Source organism: Balaenoptera ricei, chromosome 12 (assembly GCF_028023285.1).
Source record: "Balaenoptera ricei isolate mBalRic1 chromosome 12, mBalRic1.hap2, whole genome shotgun sequence".
Lineage (NCBI taxonomy): Eukaryota > Metazoa > Chordata > Mammalia > Artiodactyla > Balaenopteridae > Balaenoptera > Balaenoptera ricei.
The window spans coordinates 7,873,912-7,894,811 of record NC_082650.1 but is presented as its reverse complement, the minus strand read 5'-3'; the positions used below and the strand labels follow the sequence as shown (position 1 = coordinate 7,894,811).

Here is a 20,900-nt window from a genome sequence, read left to right as displayed (position 1 = left end):
GTCTATAATTTCCTCTTTTTGTGATATCTTTTTCTGGTTTTGGTATCAGGGCGATGGTGGCTTCATAGAATGAATTTGGGAGTGTTCCTCCCTCTGCAGTTTTTTGGAAGAGTTTGGGAAGGATGGGTGTTAGCTCTTCTCTAAATGTTTGAAAGAATTCGCCTGTGAAGCCATCTGGTCCTGGACTTTTGTTTGTTGGAAGATGTTTAATTGCAGTTTCAATTTCATTACTTGTGATAGGTCTGTTTATATTTTCTAATTCTTCCTGGTTCAGTCTTGGAAAATTGTACCTTTCCAGGAATTTGTCCGTTTCTTCATAGTTGTCCATTTTATTGGCATATAGTTGTTTGTAGTAGCCTCTTATAATCCTTTGTATTTCTGCAGTGTCAGTTGTGTTTTCTCCTTTTTCATTTCTAATTTTATTGATTTGCGTCCTTTCCCTTTTTTTCTTGATGAGTCTGGCTAAGGGTTTATCAATTTTGTTTATCTTCTCAAAGAACCAGCTTTTAGTTTTATTGATCTTTGCTGTTTTCTTTGTTTCTATTTCATTTATGCTCTGATCTTTGTGATTTCTTTCCTTTACTGACTTTGGGTTTTCTTTGTTCTTCTTTCTCTAGTTACTTTAGATGTAGGGTTAGATTGTTTGAGATTTTTCTTGTTTCTTGAGGTGAGATTGAATTGCTATAAACTTCCCTCTTAGAACTGCTTTTGCTGCATCCCATAGGGTCATTGTGTTTTAGTTGTTATTTGTTTCTATGTATTTTTTAATTTTTTCTTTGATTTCTTCAGTGATCTCTTGGTTATTTAGTAGCGCACTGTTCAGCCTCCATGTATTTGTGGTTTTTACAATTTTTTTCCTGTAATTGATTTCCAATCTCATAGCGTTGTGGTCAGAAAAGATACTTGATACAATTTCAATTTTCTTAAATTTTCTGAGGCTTGATATGTGACCCAGGGTATGATCTATCCTGGAGAATGTTCTGTGTGCACTTGAGAAGAAAGTGTATTCTACCACTTTCGGGTGGAAAGGTCTATAAATATCAATTAAATCTATCTGGTCTATTGTGTCACTTAAAGCTTGTGTTTCCTTATTTATTTTCTGTTTGGATGATCTGTCCATTGGTGTAAGTGGGGTGTTAAAGTCCCCTACTATTATTGTGTTACTTTTGATTTCCCCTTTCATGGTTGTTAGCATTTGCCTTATGTGTTGAGGTGCTCCTATGTTGGGTGCATAAACATTTATAATTGCTATATCATCTTGGATTGATCCCTTGATCATTATGTAGTGTCCTTCCTTATCTCTTGTAACAGTCTTAAAGTTTATTTTATCTGATACAAGTATTGCTACTCCAGCTTTCTTTTGATTTCCATTTGCATGGAGTATCTTTTTCCATCCCTTCACTTCTAGTCTGTATGTGTCCCTAGGTCTGAAGTGGGTCTCTTGTAGACAGCATATATACGGATCTTGTTTTTGTATCCATTCAGCCAGTCTATGTCTTTTGGTTGGGACATTTAGTCCATTTACATTCAAGGTTATTATCGATATGTATGTTCTGATTACCATTTTCTTAATTGTTTTGGGTTTGTTTTTGTGGGTCTTTTTCTTGTGTTTCCCGCCTAGAGAAGTTTCTTTAGCATTTGTTGTTAAGCTAATTTGGTGGTGCTGGATTCTCTTAGCTTTTGCTTGTCTGAAAAGGTTTTGATTTCTCTGTCGAATCTGAATGAGATCCTTGCTGGGTAGAGTAATCTTGGTTGTAGGTTTTCTTTTTCATCGCTTTAAGTATATCCTGCTACTCCCTTCTGGCCTGCAGAGTTTCTGCTGAAAAATCAGCTGATAACCTTATGGGGATTCCTTTGTATGTTATTTTTTGTTTTTCCCTTGCTGCTTTGAATATTTTTTCTTTGAATTTAATTTTTGTTAGTTTTATTAATATGTGTTTTGGTGTGTTTCTCCTAGGGTTTATCCTGTGTGGGACTCTGTGTGCTTCCTGGACTTGTGTGACTATTTCCTTTCCCATGTTTGTGAAGTTTTCCACTATAATCTCTTCAGATATTTTCTCAGAGCATTTCTTTTTCTCTTCTTTTTCTGAGACCCCTATAATTCTAATATTGTTGCTTTTAGTGTTGTCCCAGAGGTCTCTGAGATTGTCTCCAATTCTTTTCATTCTTTTTTCTTTATTCTGCTCCTCGGCAGTTATTTCCACCGTTTTGTCTTCCAGCTCATGTACTCGTTCTTCTGCCTCTGTTATTCTGTTATTGATTCCTTCTAGTGTATTTTTTATTTCACTTATTGTGTTGTTCATCTCTGTTTGTTTGTTCTTTAGTTCTTCTAGATCTTTCTTAAACATTTCTTGTATCTTCTCAATCCGTGCCTCCATTCTATTTCCGAGATTCTGGATCATCTTTACTATCATTACTCTGAATTCTTTTTCAGGAAGATTGCCTATTTCCTCCTCATTTATTTGATCTTGTAGGTTTTTACCTCGCTCCTTCATCTGTGACATACTTTTTTGCCGTCTCTTTTTTTTTTTTTCCTTTTTTTAAACGAGTGGGATTGTGTTCCTGTCTTACTGGTTGTTTGGCCTGAGGCTTCCAACACTGGAGTTTGTAGGCTGTTGGGTAGAGCTGGGTCTTGGTGCTGAGATGAGGACCTCTGGGAGACCTCACTCTGATGAATATTCCCTGGGGTCTGAAGTTCTCTGTTAGTCCAGTGGTTGAGATTCAGAGCTCCCACTGCCGGAGCTTTGGCCTGACCTCCGGCTTGTGAACCAAGATCCTGCAAGCTGCGAGGGGTGGCAAAAAAAAAAAGTAAAAAAAGTAAAAAATACAGTTAGACTAGGAAACTAACAGATATGTTAGAAAAAATATAAAAATAAAAATATAGATGAAACAACAACTGGAAGGTAAAAAGGAACCACAATAGTAAAAAAAAAAAAAAAGAGGAGAAAAAAAATGGAAAAGGCCTTGGCTGTGGAGGGCAGGGCCTAAGCAGGGGTGAGGTTTGGGTGGTGGGCGGGGCCTATGCTTAGTACCCACAGGGCTGGAAAAGGCCCTGGTGGGTGTAGGGGGTGGGGCTCAGGTTCAAGGAACAGAAGGGGCCCAGACGTGCCTCCTGCCCCTGGTCTCATAGGGCGGGGGACCCCACCTGGGAGCCCAGCAGCCTTCCTGGGTTTGAGTGGGCGGGGCAAACGCCCTTGCTCCTTTCCTGCTCCTCTGGTCCTGGAGAGCCACCTCCCTCCTGCCTCTCCTGTTCTCTCCTGGCCTCCCTCCTATGTCCCCAGGATTAACCCGGCCCGGAGGGGACCTCTGAGGGTGTAGGACCCGGTCCGGGAGCTGGGCAGACTTCCCCGGCCAACTGGGCAGGGGAAACGCTGGGCCTGCTCCCCGCTGATCCGAGCCCCTGGGGGTCCCTTCGGGCATGGGAACCCCTCCCCACCTCAGCCACCCCTCAGGGGCGCCGGTCCTGTCGGGTCTCCACTTCTCCAACCCCCTCAGTCCCCCACGTCCTACCAGTTTTGCTCGGGGGTTCTTCCCGTCTCCTTAGGTGTCAGGGTCCCCCACCAGCGTCTGGCAGGCACCTTAGTTGTGGGGAGATGCAAACTCTGCGTCTTCCCACACTGCTATCTTGGCTCCGCCCCCTGGCCCTCCCCCCCGCCCCCGCACACCCAATGATGTTTCTGATTTCATTTGATTTTCGTCACCATGACATGTACTGATAAATGTTGTTAGCGTTTATTTCATTCTTATTTAGCAATACTAGTTACCGATTCTAAGATCATATGTCTTATTTTTATTCCAACTTTGGGACCCACTGGACTATTAATGGGTGTTCTGAGGTAGTACTTTCTAGAACTGAGACAAAGGGGACACATTTCATACAGGGTTGGGCTGTAAAATGTATAAGACAGGCTGTTGGTCCTCATGCTGTCTCAACAGCTGGGCAAGTGATGATAAGTTTAAGAATCTTTAAGAAAGAAGTTGAAGTAGCTGATGGGGTGAGTACATGGGCCTCCCTGAGGGCTGTGAAGAGGAAGCGACATCCTCTGAGCTCATCAGGCCAGGGGTCTCTGTACGTCATTGATCCCGTGGTTAGTCTATAAGGTCGCAGCCTTGGGCGGGAGGAGGACTGATTCTAGTCTCTACAGTGTCATGTGACAGAGTCAGTGGTCCAGTGCCAGTAGGCCAGGCACACTTGGTCTTGTGTTTGTTCAGCGTGTGTGATGCACCATGTCTGTGTTGACCTGCCTGGGGCTTCCTGAACTGATTCTTGTTGAACTGGCTGCTTCTTGAGCAGGTCTCCTCACCCAGAAGCTGACCTATGAGAACGGGGTGTTGAAGATGAACTACACCGGTGGGGACACCTGCCATAAGGTGTACCAGCGCTCCACGACCATCATCTTCTACTGTGACCGCAGCACCCGGGCGGTGAGTGTGCTCGACGCAGCGGGGGGCCGCTTTGCCCTCACCCCTTTGCCTTTGTCTTTACAAAGTGAATCTGCTCTTACGTCTCATAAAACTTCCTGGTTAGCTTAGTTTAAGTACGTTATTTACAGAAACTGTGTTCACACCTTGATCAGTCTGTGTAGAGTGTAATGAGCAGGCCCATCCCTTACTATTTGCATCCTTAAAGCACCGACTACCTGACGTGTCCCGTTTCACGGACCTGTCTCTCCACTCCCGCAGCCGGTGTTTCTCCAGGAGACTTCTGACTGCTCCTACTTGTTCGAGTGGCACACGCAGTATGCCTGCCCACCCTTCGACTTGACCGAGTGCTCATTCAAGTAAGTCGATGCGGGTGTTGACCCTGGGGCAGTCAGGTTTACTTGATAATATTTTGCTTTAATAGTTAGTGGCCGGGAGACTTCCCTGGTGGCGCAGTGGCTAAGACTCCACACTCCCAATGCAGGGGGCCCGGGTTCGATCCCTGGCCAGGGAACTAGATCCCACGTGCATGCTGCGACTAAGAGTTCACATGCCACAACTAAGGAGCCCACAGTAGCAACTGAGACCCGGCACAACCAAATAAATAAATAAATATTAAAAAAAAAAAAAAAAAGTTAGTGGCTGGGCGGGGGACAGGGGATTAGATTAGTCAGGTGATTTCTCTAAGCCTTAGTTCCTGAATGTTAAACTGGGGAGTTGGATTAGGGTAACTGCTAAATCCTTCACAACTTTCATATTCTTTGATTACCTTGTGTTAAGGTACAGGGAAGTGACTGGCGTTGAAACAGGAAACCTTGTATGATTCATGGGTGTGAGTGGACTGGAGTGACCAGGGTGTCCCCTGGCCTCTGCCCCCACCCCCCCCGGATGCTGCCTGTGTCTGGTGAAAAAGGCGTGGAGACGGAGATGGTGGAGCTGCGTGGGGGGTGGGGGTAGGAGAGAGCGCCAGGGGGTGACACCCACCCTGCAGGCTCACAGCTGCCATCACTGGTTCCTTCGTTCTGTTACCGGTGGCTCAGGTAGGCTCCTGAAATGAGGTGGTTGGCAGCTCCTGAGATAAGGTGGAGGTCTTCACTGTGTGTGAATTTCAGCAGCGTCACCCTCAGAACTGTTACAGAATACACATCTTGGGTTCCATCCCTGGAGATTTTGGTTTCACGGGTCTACATATTTCTGGATATTTAAGGGACATACTGACGTTTCTGTTGCGTGAGGACCCAGCCTGAAAAGAATCACTGAGTTACAGCATTCCGTCCTGGGGAAAAATTAATCATTTCCCTCTTTCCTTCCAGTTTTTATCTTTAATTGAAGAATCAGTTAAAATGAAAGCTTATGCGTGTATATTGTATGAATTCATAAGTGTAGAAAACTGTGTCAGATGAAGTAAGCTTCCCCCATCCCATCAGCCTCATCCCACTTTTTACCATGTCTTGTTGTAGTTCTGTCTGGAGCCTTCCATGACTCTAAATGATCAATATATCCGTGCTTGTCAACCTCAAATGGTATTAGCTGACTCTGTCTTCAGACACCAGAAATATAATTCTGGTCTCTCTCCCGTCTACCCTGCCCCACTTTCATTAGTTCCATTTTTATTTCCTCTTCTGGGCTACCTTTAGAATATGGGATGATATACTCTAAGCTCTATTTCTTGTTTCATCACCTTTAGACATCTCTTTAGTTCCCACGAAGTAAGACGAGGGCCTCAGACGCTGCCTCCCCCACTGCTGCAATGTCAGCAAGCTGTTGCTGGTGCATTGTCAATGTTTACAACATGTGTATCCTGCTGGGTAGCTGTTAACGGTCTTACCTGCTTTATTCAGAGGGTGGTTCTAAAGAATTAAAAACTAATAAGCGGCGTTTACAGTATTGCATAAACATCATTTGCTGTGAAATCACATGGTCTGATTGGATCTGCAGAGAAATGACATAATCTTGTGCCTCTTAGCTTCCTCTTACTGAAGGAAGATAGGCTTAGTGTTTAGGTCAGAAGATTCCCATTTGTTCTATTTCATAAGTTGCTCCAAAAATCATTCCACATGTAGTTTGCTTAATATTTGGAACATAGCTACCTCGATAGGTGTTAAATCTTGGCATTTTACGTTGTCTTTCTCTTTTATTGTTGACAGAATAATATGCCTTCCCATTGTATCTCAGACTGTCAGGGTTCTTCACGATGCTGTGTCTACGGATAATCACCGTTCTTCTTCAGGAAGGTCTCAGTTCGGATTTGGGCCGTGTGTTTTCTGCTCTTTGATCAGAGCTCATTTTGGGATCACTCCTGGCTTGGATCCACTGCTTCTTGGATTTGATGTCCTTTGTTTTGGCTTCCTTTTTTGTTTTGTTAGAGTGCATCCTCCTGTACTTTGGAGAGGTTGGATGGGAGAGAACCCATGCGTTGTCTGAAAATGCCAGTAACTTGCTCTTAAATCTGATTGGCTGTAGTAGGGTTACAGATTCAAATTAATTTCCCCTCAGTTTTTGAAGGCATCGTCCCATTTCCTACAAGAATTGTGTATGTTTGGTGGAAAAGTTTATTGCGCATCTTCTGTTTTCGTGTTTTTACTCCATTCTGGAATATTTTCTGAACTTTAAAAAATCGGCTATCCTTTGGAGATTTTTATTTTGAATTTCAAATAAGTCCTTCTAATCATCTCTGAGGATACTAATTATAATTTTTTTGTTTCTTTTTGAAAAATCTCATCATGCATTCCCTGAATTATAATTCATTTTCTTTTAACGGTTGCCTTAAACATGTATTTTTGATTTAATGGAAAGCTAAAGTTGGTAACTATACCCATCCCTGCAACAATAAAATAATGTAGAACCTTGTAGCACCAACGCCCTCTCCCCATCTCTATGGTATTGTGGTCGAGTGCTTTTGTTCTGACTTGTTTTCTTACCTCTTGAATAAGTCATTATTGTGATTTAAAAAAATATTCATTGGTTGCTTGACTATATAAATTTCTTCTTTTGAAGAGGAAAAGAAATGTCTCTATTTCTTTGGCTTACTCTTCCTCTTTGCATTTTACCCCTTGCTTTTGACTTAATTCTCTTTCTTTAAGTACTCTGTTTAGTATAATGCTATGCATAGTGCTGGTTTGCAAACTGTTTGCTTCTGGTCTCTGATGGGGTGAAGAGCTGTGTCACCTTGCACTAGAGACAGTGAAGGAACCATTGTCTGTTACTGGTTCATCTTGTGGCGCTGGCTCCTTCCACGGTTGCCGACTTGGTCCTGGGTACAAATCGCACTGTGAGTCACACTGCTTGGTTTGAACAGAGACTCTGTCGAGTTAAATCTTGGTCTTTACTTGAAAAGGCTTAGTTTTATTGTCAATAGCTTGGTACAGAATTACAGGTGAATACTTTTTTTGTGTGTGTCAGCACTTCGAAGGTAATCTACCATCTTCCGGTGCTTAGTATTGCTGTTAGAGAATCTGCCCCTGTCCGTCCCAGTTTCATTCCTTTGTAGATAACCTACCTTTTCTGTGTATTTTCTCTTGTGTTTGTTCTGCAGTCTTAGTCTGATTTGTTAGGTATGGCTTTGTTATTTATGTTGCTTGGAAGTTGATGCTTTCTAAACTAAAGATGAATGTCTGTTATTCACTTAGAAATATTTGCAGTGATTGTATATTTGAAGGTTGCCTCTAACCTATTCTGTCTCTTTTCTTCTGGGACTTGTATTAATCATATCTTAGGCTTTCCTATTCTATCCCCCATGTCTTTTATTTATTATTTTTTTTAATTTTAAAAAAATTTATTTTTTTCAATTACTTTTGGCTGTGTTGCGTCTTTGTTGCTGCGCGTGAGCTTTCTCTAGTTGTGGCGAGCGGGGGCTACTCTTCGTTGCGGTGCACGGGCTTCTCATTGCAGCGGCTTCTCTTGTTGCGGAGCATGGGCTCTAGGCATGTGGGCTCAGTAGTTGTGGCGCATGGGCTTAGTTGCTCCGTGGCATGTGGGATCTTCCTGGACCGGGGCTCGAACCCCTGTCCCCTGCATTGGCAGGTGGATTCTTAACCATTGTGCCACCAGGGAATCCCTCACCATGTCTTCAAGTATCTTATTTATCTGTTTCTGGACTGTATTCTGTTTCCTTAGACCTATTTCCAACTTAATGATTCTCTTATCAGCTGATTTAATTTGCTGTTTTGACTGTTCCCTTTTTAATTTTCATGACTGTCCTTTTCATGCTAGGAGTTCTGTTTGGTACTCTTTCTTTTTTAAAACTTATTTTAGAAACAGTTTTTTTTTTTTTTTAATTAAAAAAATTTTTTTATTTATTTTGGCTGCGTTAGGTCTTAGCTGCGGCACGCGGGATCTTCGTTGCGGCATGCGGGCTTCTCTCCAGTTGTGGCACTCGGGCTCAGTAGTTGCGGCGTGCAGGCTTAGTTGCCCCACAGGGCATGTGGGATATTAGTTCCCCAACCAGGGATCAAACCCACGTCCCCTGCATTGGAAGGTGGATTCTTAACCACTGGACCACCAGGATAGTCCCTGTTGGTACTCTAATTCATCATTTCTTTCCTCCATTCTACCCTTCTTTTATTATAGTTTCAGTTTCTTCTTTTAGGTCTTTAACCATTTACAATAAGTCTCTATCAGATGGTCCATTATATGAAGTTCCTGAGGACCTGCTTTTGCAAATACCTGTGTCTCTCACATAGGCTGGTATTAACGCCAGATCCATCCTTTCGCTCTCATCCCATTTATGGTCCATCAACTTTCAGAATACCTGGAGTTCTCTCTTCCGGAAGCACCTCCCTGCCCTGGTTCATGCCGTCTTCATCTCGCCCCTGCATCTCCGCAGTGGCCCCTCAGTGGTCCCCTGACCCACGCTGGGCTAGTCCCGCACAGTGATTAGAGTGGCCCTGTTAGACTGTAAGTCGGCCCAGGCTGTTGCTGAGACCCCTCAATGCGGTGAAGCCCCTGTCTCTCCCTGCTGGAACGCTCCATGTGATGCTACCCTCAGCCCCTGCTTCGTCACTCCTCACGTCTGCTCTGCTCCAGCCACATGGGGCTCCTTGCTTCCCTGCGAGCGCACCGGGCTCTCCGCACCTCAGGCCCTTTGCTCCCGCTGCTGCCTCTGCCCGTGCTGCGCTTTGCCGGGTCCCTGCGTGACTGGCTCTTCCGTGTCTTTCTGAGTTTATTCAGAGGTGGCCTCCTCAGGAAGGCCTTCTCTGGCCATTGTCTAAAATCTCACCTCCTCTTTCCCCTTCCAAACTTCATACCCACTTCCCTGCCTTTTTTTCCCTCTTCGCTGTAATTGCCGTCTGACATACTGTACATTTTAAAAAATTACCTTGTGACTTCTGCAGACTTCATAAAATGGGCGATTTTTATCTCTTTCCTTCAACACAGTAGCCCCAGGTGGCATGTAGTTTTTGAATGAATGGGTGACTCTCAGTCTCTGATGTGCTGAGGTTACCGCCTGGTGAAGTGGCATGTGTGGTTGTCCTCTGTCTCCACCTGGATCTGGCGCCCTGCAGAGGGAGTGTTTGTCTTTCTTACCATTAACTCTGCACCTGGCGTAGGGCTGGCTCTCAGTGTCTGTCCCTGCTTGGGGTTCATGCAGTAAGTAAACCTTTACCTGAGCAGGTCAACATCAGCCTGTTTCATTTCAGTGACTGTTGGTGTCCTCCAGCTTGGAAAGCCGGTGGCGTGCCCGGACTTCCCTGGGCATTGCGTGTCTTAGCTGTCTGTGTATCCTTGTCTTCTCACTGGCCTGAGCAGGACAGGCGCTTACTCTTTGCTTTTTTTGGTTAATACATAATTTTGTTGAGCTAGGGCTCGACATTTCCTGAACTCAAGCTGTGTTGTTGCTGATTCCGCCTGGAACTGGGAGAGTCCAGTGTCGAGTTCTGTCCCTGGCAGGATCTGATTCCCAGGGTGTCAGGAGTAGGCTCTGCCTTTATACTGATCCTCTGCAGACGGAGCGCTAGACTCTGTTAGAATCCAGCTGAACCTCACCGTGGCACTTTCTTCCCCTCAGAGACGGGGCTGGGAACACCTTCGATCTCTCATCCCTGTCGAGGTACAGTGACAACTGGGAAGCCGTCACGAGGACGGGAGCCACCGACCACTACCTCATCAACGTGTGCAAGTCTCTGGCTCCGCAGGCTGGCTCGGGTGAGTGAGCTCTCTGGCGGAGGTGCTCATGGCTTGTAGTGAGTTTATGGGTGAAGAGGAAGTAAGAGCGGATTCTTCGACGGTGCGTTGCTCTCTGACACATGAGTGCTTTTGCCAAGAAGCAGCAGGAGGAATTATCTGAGGGTCTTGATGACCCACCCCTGGTGTGGTCCAGGGTAAATCAGTGCTGAAGGCTCTGTTGGGAGCAGTATAACCATTGTTTGAATGTGGGGAGCTGGAGGGTGGGTAGAAATAATCCCCGTGGCAGGTAATTCTTAGCCAGGGCAAGAGATAGGAGGGTGGGAAATGGAGCTCTGGGTATGTGCCCTCTGTATGCATTGAGAGCAGAGTGGGTGGGGTCCTGTTAGGATGCACCCAGACCCTTGGTGCCAGTGATGAGAGGCTAGAACTCAGTTGTACCCGTGCGACTAGGAGCAGCAACCCACGGAGACCTTGGTGCCACCCACGGCCCACTGGGATCCTGGAGACGAAACCTGTCCCGTTTTCTTGGAGTTTTATGCAGCCTCACTGAGGCAGCCTCTTGTCTGGCTCAACTCAGAGGGGGCAATGTTCCTTTTTTTTTTTTTTTTTTTTTTTAAAAAAGAAAAAAAAACAAACCCAGAAAGTTATTTTTCTCCTCTGCATGGTTTGAGGCCATGGCCCACTTCCCCTTGCTTTGTATGCTGGCTAGATGGGCGACACCGAGGCTCTTATTAACCACGAAGTGGGACTCGTTCTTTACCCAGGGCAGATGACTCAGACATTTCGGGGACTGGGAAATTGGCACAGTTCTTGGTGACTTCTTAAAGTAAGATAGCACGTGAATATAGGCCATTTAAAATGTTCCATGGGCGTAATCTAGGTGTTTCAGCTTCATCTTGTTTGGGGATCAGAAATAATTGAGGCTGTTCTGCCTTGAATTCTCCCCACACCCCATGCTCACCCCCAACCCATCTGTGGTAAAACAGCGTTTCATGGAGTGAGAACTCATGGTGTCACTGGCATCTGACTTAATGAAAGAAAACACTGATATTTTGCAGTGATTGTTAGAATCAACTATGTCGTGTGCCGGACGTTAACGTCCCTTGTTAAGTCCTAGACTGGACAGGGGCTGATGGTCACTCCTAACTGTCTCTGCTTGTGCTGCAGAGCCGTGCCCTCCGGAGGCGGCTGTGTGTCTGCTGGGTGGCTCCAAGCCCGTGAACCTGGGCAGAGTGAGGGATGGCCCTCAGTGGAGCGAGGGCATGACTCTCCTGAGGTACGTCGATGGTGACCTGTGTCCGGACCAGATCCGGAAGAAGTCCACCACCATCCGCTTCTCGTGCAGTGAGAGCCAACTTGTAAGTGACACAGCTGTCTCGGCCCCCGTGCGAGTCCAGGGTCAGCGAGACTGATGTCTCACTTCCTGGGATGTGAGTTGAAGAGCTCGGGGTGACCCAGCCTAACGAAGGGCATGGGCGGCGCGGCCTCGGGCCCATGGTCCCGGGGTGTCCACCCTGGCAGTTCTTGTTCCAGAATTCGGTGGTTCTCTTTGAAGTTTGACTCAGATCCCTGAAGGCTGGAGAGAGAACTGATATTTGATAACCTGCCCTTGTCTTCATGGAGGCACTTGGGTAAAGCAGAAGGTTGGGCAGACCCGGTTCCAAGGTAGCTCTTCCACTTCCTGGCCGTGTACCTCGGTCACTTTACCTCCCTAAACTGAACACCTGTTACCAACACGAGCTTGGCCTGTCCTGCCAATTCGCTATGAGGTTAGAGAGAGGAGGCGTGGAGCGCCGGGCACCGTTTCTGGCATGTGGTTGGTGCGTGGTAACTGGGTTCTCGTCTCATCTCTGGACGATTCCTTCCCTGACGGGTTGGTACATGCAGTTCAGCAGGTGGGGGCTGAATTAATGGTTTCTCTGGACGGTTTTTTCACCGCGGGAGCACCTCTGCCTCGGAGATGAAGGTGCAGCCTGTGTGCTGTCTTGTAAGATTCGGGAGTGAGGTCAGGCTGGCCCAGTGCGCTCCATCCTCAGTGTCAGGACAGAGCACCACCGTGCAGCTGCGTGTGGGCAGCCGTGGCGGGAGGAGCCGGAGGTCTGCCCCCTTGACGGGGTGGCAGCTGAGGTTTCCCCTCAGGACGCTGTGCAGAGGCTGAGCCTGGGCCCCTGCGCTGCTGGCGTCCGCGCTCCTGGGCCCCCACAGACTCGCTCAGCTCTGTAACTGAGTGGAGAGGCTCACGGCAGAGCAAGACAGCCGCTTGGTCCGTGGAGGGCTCTGCACGCGGGCGCCGGGGGCTGGTTTATCTGGGAAGGAGGGCGCTGCCGCACACATCTTACCTTTTTACCCTCGCCGTGTGGACGAGACACGTCTGAGAGGCAGGGAGCCTTAGCCCAGGTGGTGGAGGGATTAGTTAGTTCATGACCGGTTCTCCCTGCGGGTCTCCCTGTTATGTCCATCGTTAACAGATGCCGGTTCCGTTTTTCGGGACGGTACCATTTATTTCCTCGTTCGTGCCTCGCGGTCGCCCTTTGAGCACCCTTCGCCACCCCGTCCCCGCCTCCACCTTAGAAGCCTTAGCTGTCAGAACACGTCCCTGTCCCCCGAGGGGATTTCCGGCTCTCTCTCACCCTGTGTGTGTCAAGCCCCCAGGGGTATCTCAGGAGCAAACCCTGACCCTTTGCTTCTCCCCAGTCTGCCTTCGTCCCGTGAAGACACCGAGACGGGTGTGTCACGGGCTTGTGGTGCATCACAGGGGAGCTCCTGCTCGACGCCAGTGGGCGCTGTTACCTGCGTCAGGTGTGCACCCCGTCAGCAGCTGTCTGTCCTTCGCCTGTTTCTAGAACTCCAGGCCCATGTTCCTCAGTGCCGTGGAGGACTGCGAGTACACCTTCTCCTGGCCCACGGCCGCCGCCTGCCCTGTGAAGAGCAACGTGCACGACGACTGCCAGGTCACCAACCCCTCCACGGGTGAGGGGCGCTGCCGGCCACCCATCCCCACCCCCTCAACACACGCGCAAGTGCACGTGCACACACACATAGGTACACACGCACACACACACGTGCATACATGGGCACACACGTGCATACACACACGGCCACGCAGGTGCACACACACACACATGCATACACGTGCACGCACGTGCATACACACACGCACGTGCACGCACACGCACGCACTGCATACAGACACACGTGCGCGCGCACAAGCGTGAGAGACCCAGTGTGAGGCAGGGAGCAGGCACCCCGGGCAGCAGCATCCTGTCCTGTGGGTGCACGTTTGGCCTTTCCTGCTGGATCTGCCCGGTCCTGTTGACTTGTGGCTCTTCAGTGGAGAAGAGACTGAGCCCCTCCCTGGAAGCCGTGCTCCCCGTAACTCCTGTTTCTGGGGTGCTGGTCCCAAGCTCTAGACTGGCGGAGCTGGAGTCAGTCTCCTGCTCCTTTCAGAGTTGACGTGGGCAACGAGGAAACCACAGGATCTCAGCGCTGGGGCCCGGAAAGGTTTGGGGGTGGGTCACTGGCAGCGGGAGGGATGCCGGAGGGCCCTCCTGACTCCAGCGGAATCGCCGTGGCCGCTGTGGCCCAGGCGCAGGAGGACACCCTGAGCCGCTGTCTCCTGGGTACTTTCTAGCTGTCAGGAAGGTTTTGGGGGCCGCGTCAGCGAAGGGGGGCGGTGACACGTGACGAGGAATCAGGAGGCCCGATGGCCGGCGGGATCTGTGTGTGAGCGCCGGTGATGGGTCACGGTGTCCCCATCCCTTCCCCCGAGCAGGACACCTGTTTGACCTGAGCTCTCTAAGCGGCAGGGCCGGGTACACTGCCGCCTACAGCGAGAAGGGGCTGGTCTACCTCAGCGTGTGCGGGGACAACGAGAACTGCGCCCCTGGCGTAGGTGAGTGCGGCCCGCCCTCCCGGCCCCGAGGTCGGCCTCGGCCTCCGCGTCCCCCCCGCGAAGAGGTCAGATGCCTTCATCGGCAGCAGTGGACTGGTTGGGGTGCGGGGGCTTCGTGGCCACGTGATGGAATACTAGATGTGTAACATTTGCTAAAACCACACGGGACCCTCCCGAGTGTTAGCTGTGAATTTCAAAGTCTGGTTCTGCAGAAAGTTCTCATGGGAAAGCGTGTGGTTTGAATCCATAATTGTGTGTCTTCCACTCTCCCTTGTGCGTTTGGGACAGGGGCCTGCTTCGGGCAGACCAGGATCAGCGTGGGCAAGGCAAGCAAGAGGCTGAAGTACGTGGACCAGGTCTTACAGCTGGTGTACGAGGACGGCTCCCCCTGTCCTTCCAAGACCGGCCTGAGCTACAAGAGCGTGATCAGCTTCGTGTGCAGGCCTGAGGCCGGGCCCACCAACAGGCCCGTGCTCATCTCCCTGGACAAGCAGACGTGCACGCTCTTCTTGTACTGGCACACGCCCCTCGCCTGCGAGCAGGTGGTGAGTCGGGTTGGGCCCGTGTGGCACGGCCCACCTGGGGGCCCCGCGCCGCTTCTCCTGCGACTCCCTCGGGCCCCCAGCCTGTCTCATCCACTCCTGGGGCCCCAGTCATACTTGGTTCAAAGTGCCTGATGTTAGGTAACCAAGCATTTGGGGCGCTGGTCCACCCTTCGTGCTCTTTTGGTTCAGCTTATGTTCTCGTGGGTGACTTGGGGGTCAGGAACACGTATTGCAGACACCAACGAGGCCTGTTTCCTGCTTGACAGACGGAATGTTCCGTGAGGAACGGCAGCTCCGTCATCGACTTGTCCCCCCTCATCCACCGCACCGGGGGGTATGAAGCGTACGATGAGAGCGAGGACGACGCCCCCGACACCAGCCCGGACTTCTACATCAACATCTGCCGGCCGCTGAGCCCCATGCATGGGGTGCCTTGTCCCGCCGGCGCCGCTGTGTGCAAAGTTCCCGTCGACGGCGCCCCCATAGTGAGTAGGGAACCAAGGGCGGAGACCATCCTGCAGGATTTTTAACAGTCTCCTTCATGCCGTGTTTCTGGCTTTCACTGGAGAGTTTTCAGGCAGAAAGACTGGGGAAATGAGCCAGGACTACGTGTGTCTGAGTCCACTAGGGGAGGCGGACTGCAAGGGTCTGTGCGTTGAGCTGTCGGCGGATGAGGGTGGTCAGCAGTTATGGAAGAAAACGTGAGCACACGTGTAGACACACTGTTTCGTATCAGGTCAGAAGGCTCAAGGACGCTGATGGAACTTGGTTTCTTGGCTTACATGCGGGTCTTGTGTCACTGAAACGCTTGTGAAGTGCAAGCAGGTTCTTTGGTAAATGAGTTGTACTTAAGGGTATAAGCTGGTTTGCTAATAGCTGAGTGTTCTGCCTTCCAGTATGGATTTGGATCTCTAAACATTGTCTCCATGAGTTGTATTCATGTTTTGTCAGATTCTTGGTATGTTTTATTTGAAATGCATCTCAAAAGTGGTGTGTTTGTCTGCATTCTTTAAACAGGGAGTCGTGTCATAAGGTATCTAGATGTCCTTTTAAAAAATGGATGTTATCTGTGGTGTTGGTGGGGAGAGACGTTGGGAGGGGTGGGGAAGTGGGCCGTGATATGAACTTGACAGAGGCATAGCTATGTGACAGGTGCAGGGCCTGGAGCAACCAGATGTTGGCAGGAAGGGCTGTGGTGTCAACCTTTCTAGTGGTGCAGGGGGGGAGCCTTGGTGTGAACCACTTGCTGACAGGTCCAGTCTGCTTTGTTTTCCCATCCGGCTACCTTTTCTCAGATTTAAAAAAATGCAGGAAGTTCTCTAATTAGAGAGGGTGTTGTGTCATTGTGGACCTAACATGCCCCACAGTGGTGAACAAAGCACGTTGTGGCTTCATTCACACACACACACACTCAGTACACACATGCTCATCTCACACACACACTCATCACACACACATCACACTCATCTCACATGCATCTCACACTCATCACACACACTCATCACACTCATCTCACACACACTCATCACATGCACTCATCACTCATCACACTCATCTCACACGCACTCATCACACTCATGCATCTCACACTCATCACACGCACACATAATGCACACTTATCACACACATCTCCCACTCATCACACGCACTCATCACACGCACTCATGCATCTCACACTCATCACACGCACACATCATGCACACTTATCACACACACATCTCCCACTCGTCACACGCACTCATCACAGTCATCACACTCATCACACACCCTCATCTCACGCACATCACACAGTCATCACACTTACCGCAAATTCATCTCACACACTCATCACACACAATCGCACTCATCACATGCACTCATCACACACACATCTCTCACACACACTCACACACACGTGTACATACACACTGTTCCTGGCCGGTCACTTTTCGTTCACTCGCATGTTTATTTGCTCGAAAACACTTGCCGAGCAGCCAGTGTGTGCCAGGGGCTGTGTGAAGCCGCGGACGACAGCGGGGAGTGAGTAAGCGTGTGCTCAGTGCCCCCTGAGGCCGCGCCGTGAGCACCGCCGAGGAAGCGGCTGTCCCGGTGCGGTGCTGGACAGGAGGAGACGGGGCATTGTTGGGGCAGCCACGTGGGCTCCTGCTTCCCGCCAGCCGGAGCCAGAAACCGTGCAGCTGCCCCGGTGTAACTGGGGAGAGAGGCAACATTCCTGTTGCCTAGAATTGTCAAAAATTGACCCTGAGTAGAACAATTGTTATTAATGTAGGACCGAAACTGATAACCACTGGCAAACAGGTTTCTTTGTGGTGCCTTATTGTCAGGACTTTTCAAATGAGCTGCTATTAACCCAATGTCTTTAGGTGCTACTCATCTTTAAAACAGATGGCATGTTAATTTTTGCAATTCTCTGTTAGCCGTTCTTCCACTAACTTGGGGAAAAATTACTTTTCTGAAACATTGCTTTTTTCTTTGTTTAGGATATTGGTCGAGTCACAGGACCTCCGATACTCAATCCCATAGCTAACGAAGTTTACTTGAACTTTGAAAGTAGTACTCCTTGCCTGGTGGACAAGCATTTCAACTACACCTCACTGATCGCCTTTCATTGTAAGAGGGGTGTGAGCATGGTAAGTGAGCGCCTGTTTACAAGGTAGGAGCCAAAGTGAGGGTCAATGAACCAGAGCTGGAAACCCATAAAGCCTGTTTCAGACCAAGAATGCCTGTGTTCACAATGCCTGCCTTGCGTCACGTGGTGTGCCAGCGGTGCATGGAATAACTTAAAGCCATTAATTTAACGATAAGCCCACCCTGAGTTACCAGGGCAGATTTTGCACACAGAGGCTTGTTGTAATTTTAAAATATGAAACACTTGAGCATAGAAGTGGCCTTCACCTTTGCCTACCAATATACAAAAGTGTCAACTTTGGTTTTCTTTTTTTAAATTATAACATTACTTATCTTATTGGGAAGTCAGATGTTTTGGCAGCTGTAATCACTCAGGACATAATCCAAATTTTGGAAGTTAGCAAACAAAAGAAGGCCTCTGGAATCAAAATAGCTACAACAGATTTGTACAATCTACTTTTAAGGAGGCCATTGATTTTTGTTTTACATGCATTTAAAAAACAGAACTGGTTTCCATTAAAAAAAAAGTGCTGTTTTATAAAGAGTTTTGCATTAGTTTTCTCTCAGTCTCCCTCGGAAAATGGGAGATAAATTGGTAGATTGTGGCCCCTGCTTTGCGCTGACTCAGAGGGGCCGCCTGATGTCACACGGCTCTGCAGGGGCCGCTGGGCGCCCACCCGCTGCTCCAGGGGAGAGCTCTTTGCTCCAGGCAGCCTGGATTTCAGCCCCTTACCTGTGCTTCTGAAATCCCTAAAACTCCAAAAACTTTTACAGTCCTTTGACGTGAGCGGACTGGGGCTACTTATGGTCTGTATTTGTCACACCTGATGTGAATATGTAGAAGTGTTAATGTACTTGATTACAGGACCGTGTGTGTGTGTGTGTGTGTGTGTGTGTGTATGTATGTGTATGTGTAAGACACACATATCCTGAACTGCCTCTGAAAACCCTGAAGGTGATGAATTCTAAGACTCTTGTGGCTGAAGGAGTGCAAGTAAAGGTCGTGGTTCTGTAACATGGAATCTCAGTAAGATGACATTCTGATTCCCTGGCCTGTAGCAGGTTTGTGAGGGAGAGGGGGCTGTGGCTGCCACAGATGGGTGACTGGACAGTGGCAGGAAGTGGCCTGGCAGCAGCCTGCCAAGGAGGGACAGTACAGTCATTGAGAGAAGGGGGAGAAACAAACCACTGCTTTCTGGGGCCTCTGCATATAGAGCCCCAGAGCTCCCACACAGACCTTTCCCTGTTCACAAACTGTTGGGTGTGAGGATACTCCTGAGTGATCAAGGCGAGGGAGGCCGTGATCTTCGGCTCCCTTGTCTCTGCAAGTGGGGCGTCTGGACACACGTCCGCAGGTACCCCTGGACTTGCGCTGGTCTCGGAGCAGCGGCGTGCTAAGAGTGGTCAGTACTTTGGGGTTTTAGAAACGGTATCTCATGCTGCATGTGTGTCAAGTTTGGAAGGATTTTCGAGGAGGTTTTCTCTCCCTGTGTTTTTTTATCTTTAGTGGAGATATTTTCTTCACTTACATTTATAGAAAAACAGATTCTCAGCTACAGCTAAAAATGAAATTCCTTATCTGTTTTTGTGGCTGTCGCTGAATGAGGGAGGGAGAAAGCACCTTGATTTATATTTATTTATGATACTTGGCCTGTGGAATGTCTTGCCAGGTCACTTCTCTACCTTATCGTAAACCCTCAGTTTCCAGAGGCGGTGGAGCAGAGATGCATACAGAATCACTTGCCTCCGTCCTTCGCGGCGGGAGGGTCTTGGTTTCACACGCCTCTCTGTCACGACGTTTAAAGATCCCTCGCTTTCTGCCTTTGAGCTGGTAGCGTGGAGCCCTGAGATGCCGTGCCTCTGTGGGTGCAGGGCCACGGCCCGGGGGCAGCGAGGAGCTGGGGCGTGCGCAGGCCTGCCTCGCGGTGCTGGAGGGCAGTGCTGCTTCCTTGCCGCTGGCGGGGACGATGGCTCCGTCCTCTTGGAGAGAGGCCACCGTGGGTCACCCCGAGCCCCTGGCGGTCTGGAGGCAGCGCAGGAGCCCGCAGCCCCCGGGCAGGTGTCTCCGGCACTTGCGGGGGAGCAGGGAGGACGCTGTGCTTATTAACCCGCGTGGGTTCAAGCCCGAGCCCTGCCTTAAAACAGGGCACTCCGAAGCTGCTGAGGACCAGCGACTGCGACTTTGTGTTCGAGTGGGAGACGCCGCTGGTGTGTCCTGACGAGGTGAAGGCGGAGGGCTGCTCCCTGACGGACGAGCAGCTGCACTACAGCTTCAACCTGTCCAGCCTCTCCAAGAGCACCTTCAAGGTAGCGCTGCTGCCCCGGCGCCCGCCGTCTCGGGGCCGCCGCCTGGCTGCTTTCTGACGCTCGCTTGCGTTTCGCAGCGTGGCACGTGTGATCACTGGAGGACGTGTGGCCGCGAGGCAGTGTGTGGCGGGGGGCAGCCTTACTCTGTCCCGGGCGGGGCTCGGATGGTGTGCAAACCAGTCGCGGCTCACGCCGGAGATGAGCCTCGTGGTGGGAGCGATTCTTTGTTTTGGAGGGCTCCGCGGCCCGGAGAGGGGGCAGGGGGGCTCTTCATGTTGCAGATGGACAGCCGGAGGCCGCTCGTGGGTGACCGCACGTGGACACGTGTGTGACCACGTGCCCATAAGGGGGGGGGGCCGGCAGAGGCCACGTGGACCCCCTCTGTCTCCAGCGTGACCGCAGAGGTGCCGGGGGCAGGGAGCTGTGGGCCCCCGACTCGAACACATCTGGGTGTGTAGGGGGCTGGTCCGGCCGCGGCCTGAGCGCTGTGGACTCTTCGTTACGTGGCTGGGGCCGTGGCCTACGTCCCTGTGATGTAGGCGTTGCTGAGTCGTACGGCCGTGGACCGAGCCGGCGAGATCCCCTGCCTGGGTGCAGGCCCTCCCGACGGGTGCGCCACAGGTGCGGCCTGCAGAGGCTGGGCGGCAGGGGCGGCACCTTCGGTCAGGCTGCGGCCGCTCTGCGCTCAGCTCTGAGTCCTCGGCGCTCCCGGCTTACAGGCGGGAGACGCGGGCTTCGGGAAGGGGGGCGAGCCGCCTGGGGTCTCGCAGCTGCCGCCCCCCACGGGCCCGCGGGAGCACGGCCAGCAGGTCTGCCACCGGAGGGCAGGGCCTCGGTGCGGAAGGCGCACAGAGAGTGGACAGGGCGTCGCCCTCTGGAGGGGGGCAGGGCCCCAGAGGAGGAGGTGAGCGCCCCGGCGCCCGGGCACAGCCGCGGACCCAGCCGCCGCTTGCCTGCACGCGCCCGCCTCCCGCAGCGCC

The 20,900-nt window shown here is 50.2% G+C and overlaps 1 protein-coding gene across 1 annotated transcript in view; it reads left to right on the top strand.

The window, feature by feature from the left end:
• The window catches only part of IGF2R (insulin like growth factor 2 receptor), a 109,571-nt gene that overhangs the window by 74,320 nt on the left and 14,351 nt on the right, over nt 1-20,900 (top strand). The window contains exons 28-37 of the mRNA XM_059940888.1: nt 4,295-4,425; nt 4,684-4,781; nt 10,430-10,566; nt 11,716-11,906; nt 13,392-13,518; nt 14,321-14,440; nt 14,729-14,985; nt 15,252-15,470; nt 17,466-17,615; nt 19,759-19,920. Coding sequence (XP_059796871.1) covers nt 4,295-4,425; nt 4,684-4,781; nt 10,430-10,566; nt 11,716-11,906; nt 13,392-13,518; nt 14,321-14,440; nt 14,729-14,985; nt 15,252-15,470; nt 17,466-17,615; nt 19,759-19,920 — 1,592 coding nt within the window. The remainder of the gene's footprint in view (nt 1-4,294; nt 4,426-4,683; nt 4,782-10,429; nt 10,567-11,715; nt 11,907-13,391; nt 13,519-14,320; nt 14,441-14,728; nt 14,986-15,251; nt 15,471-17,465; nt 17,616-19,758; nt 19,921-20,900) is intronic.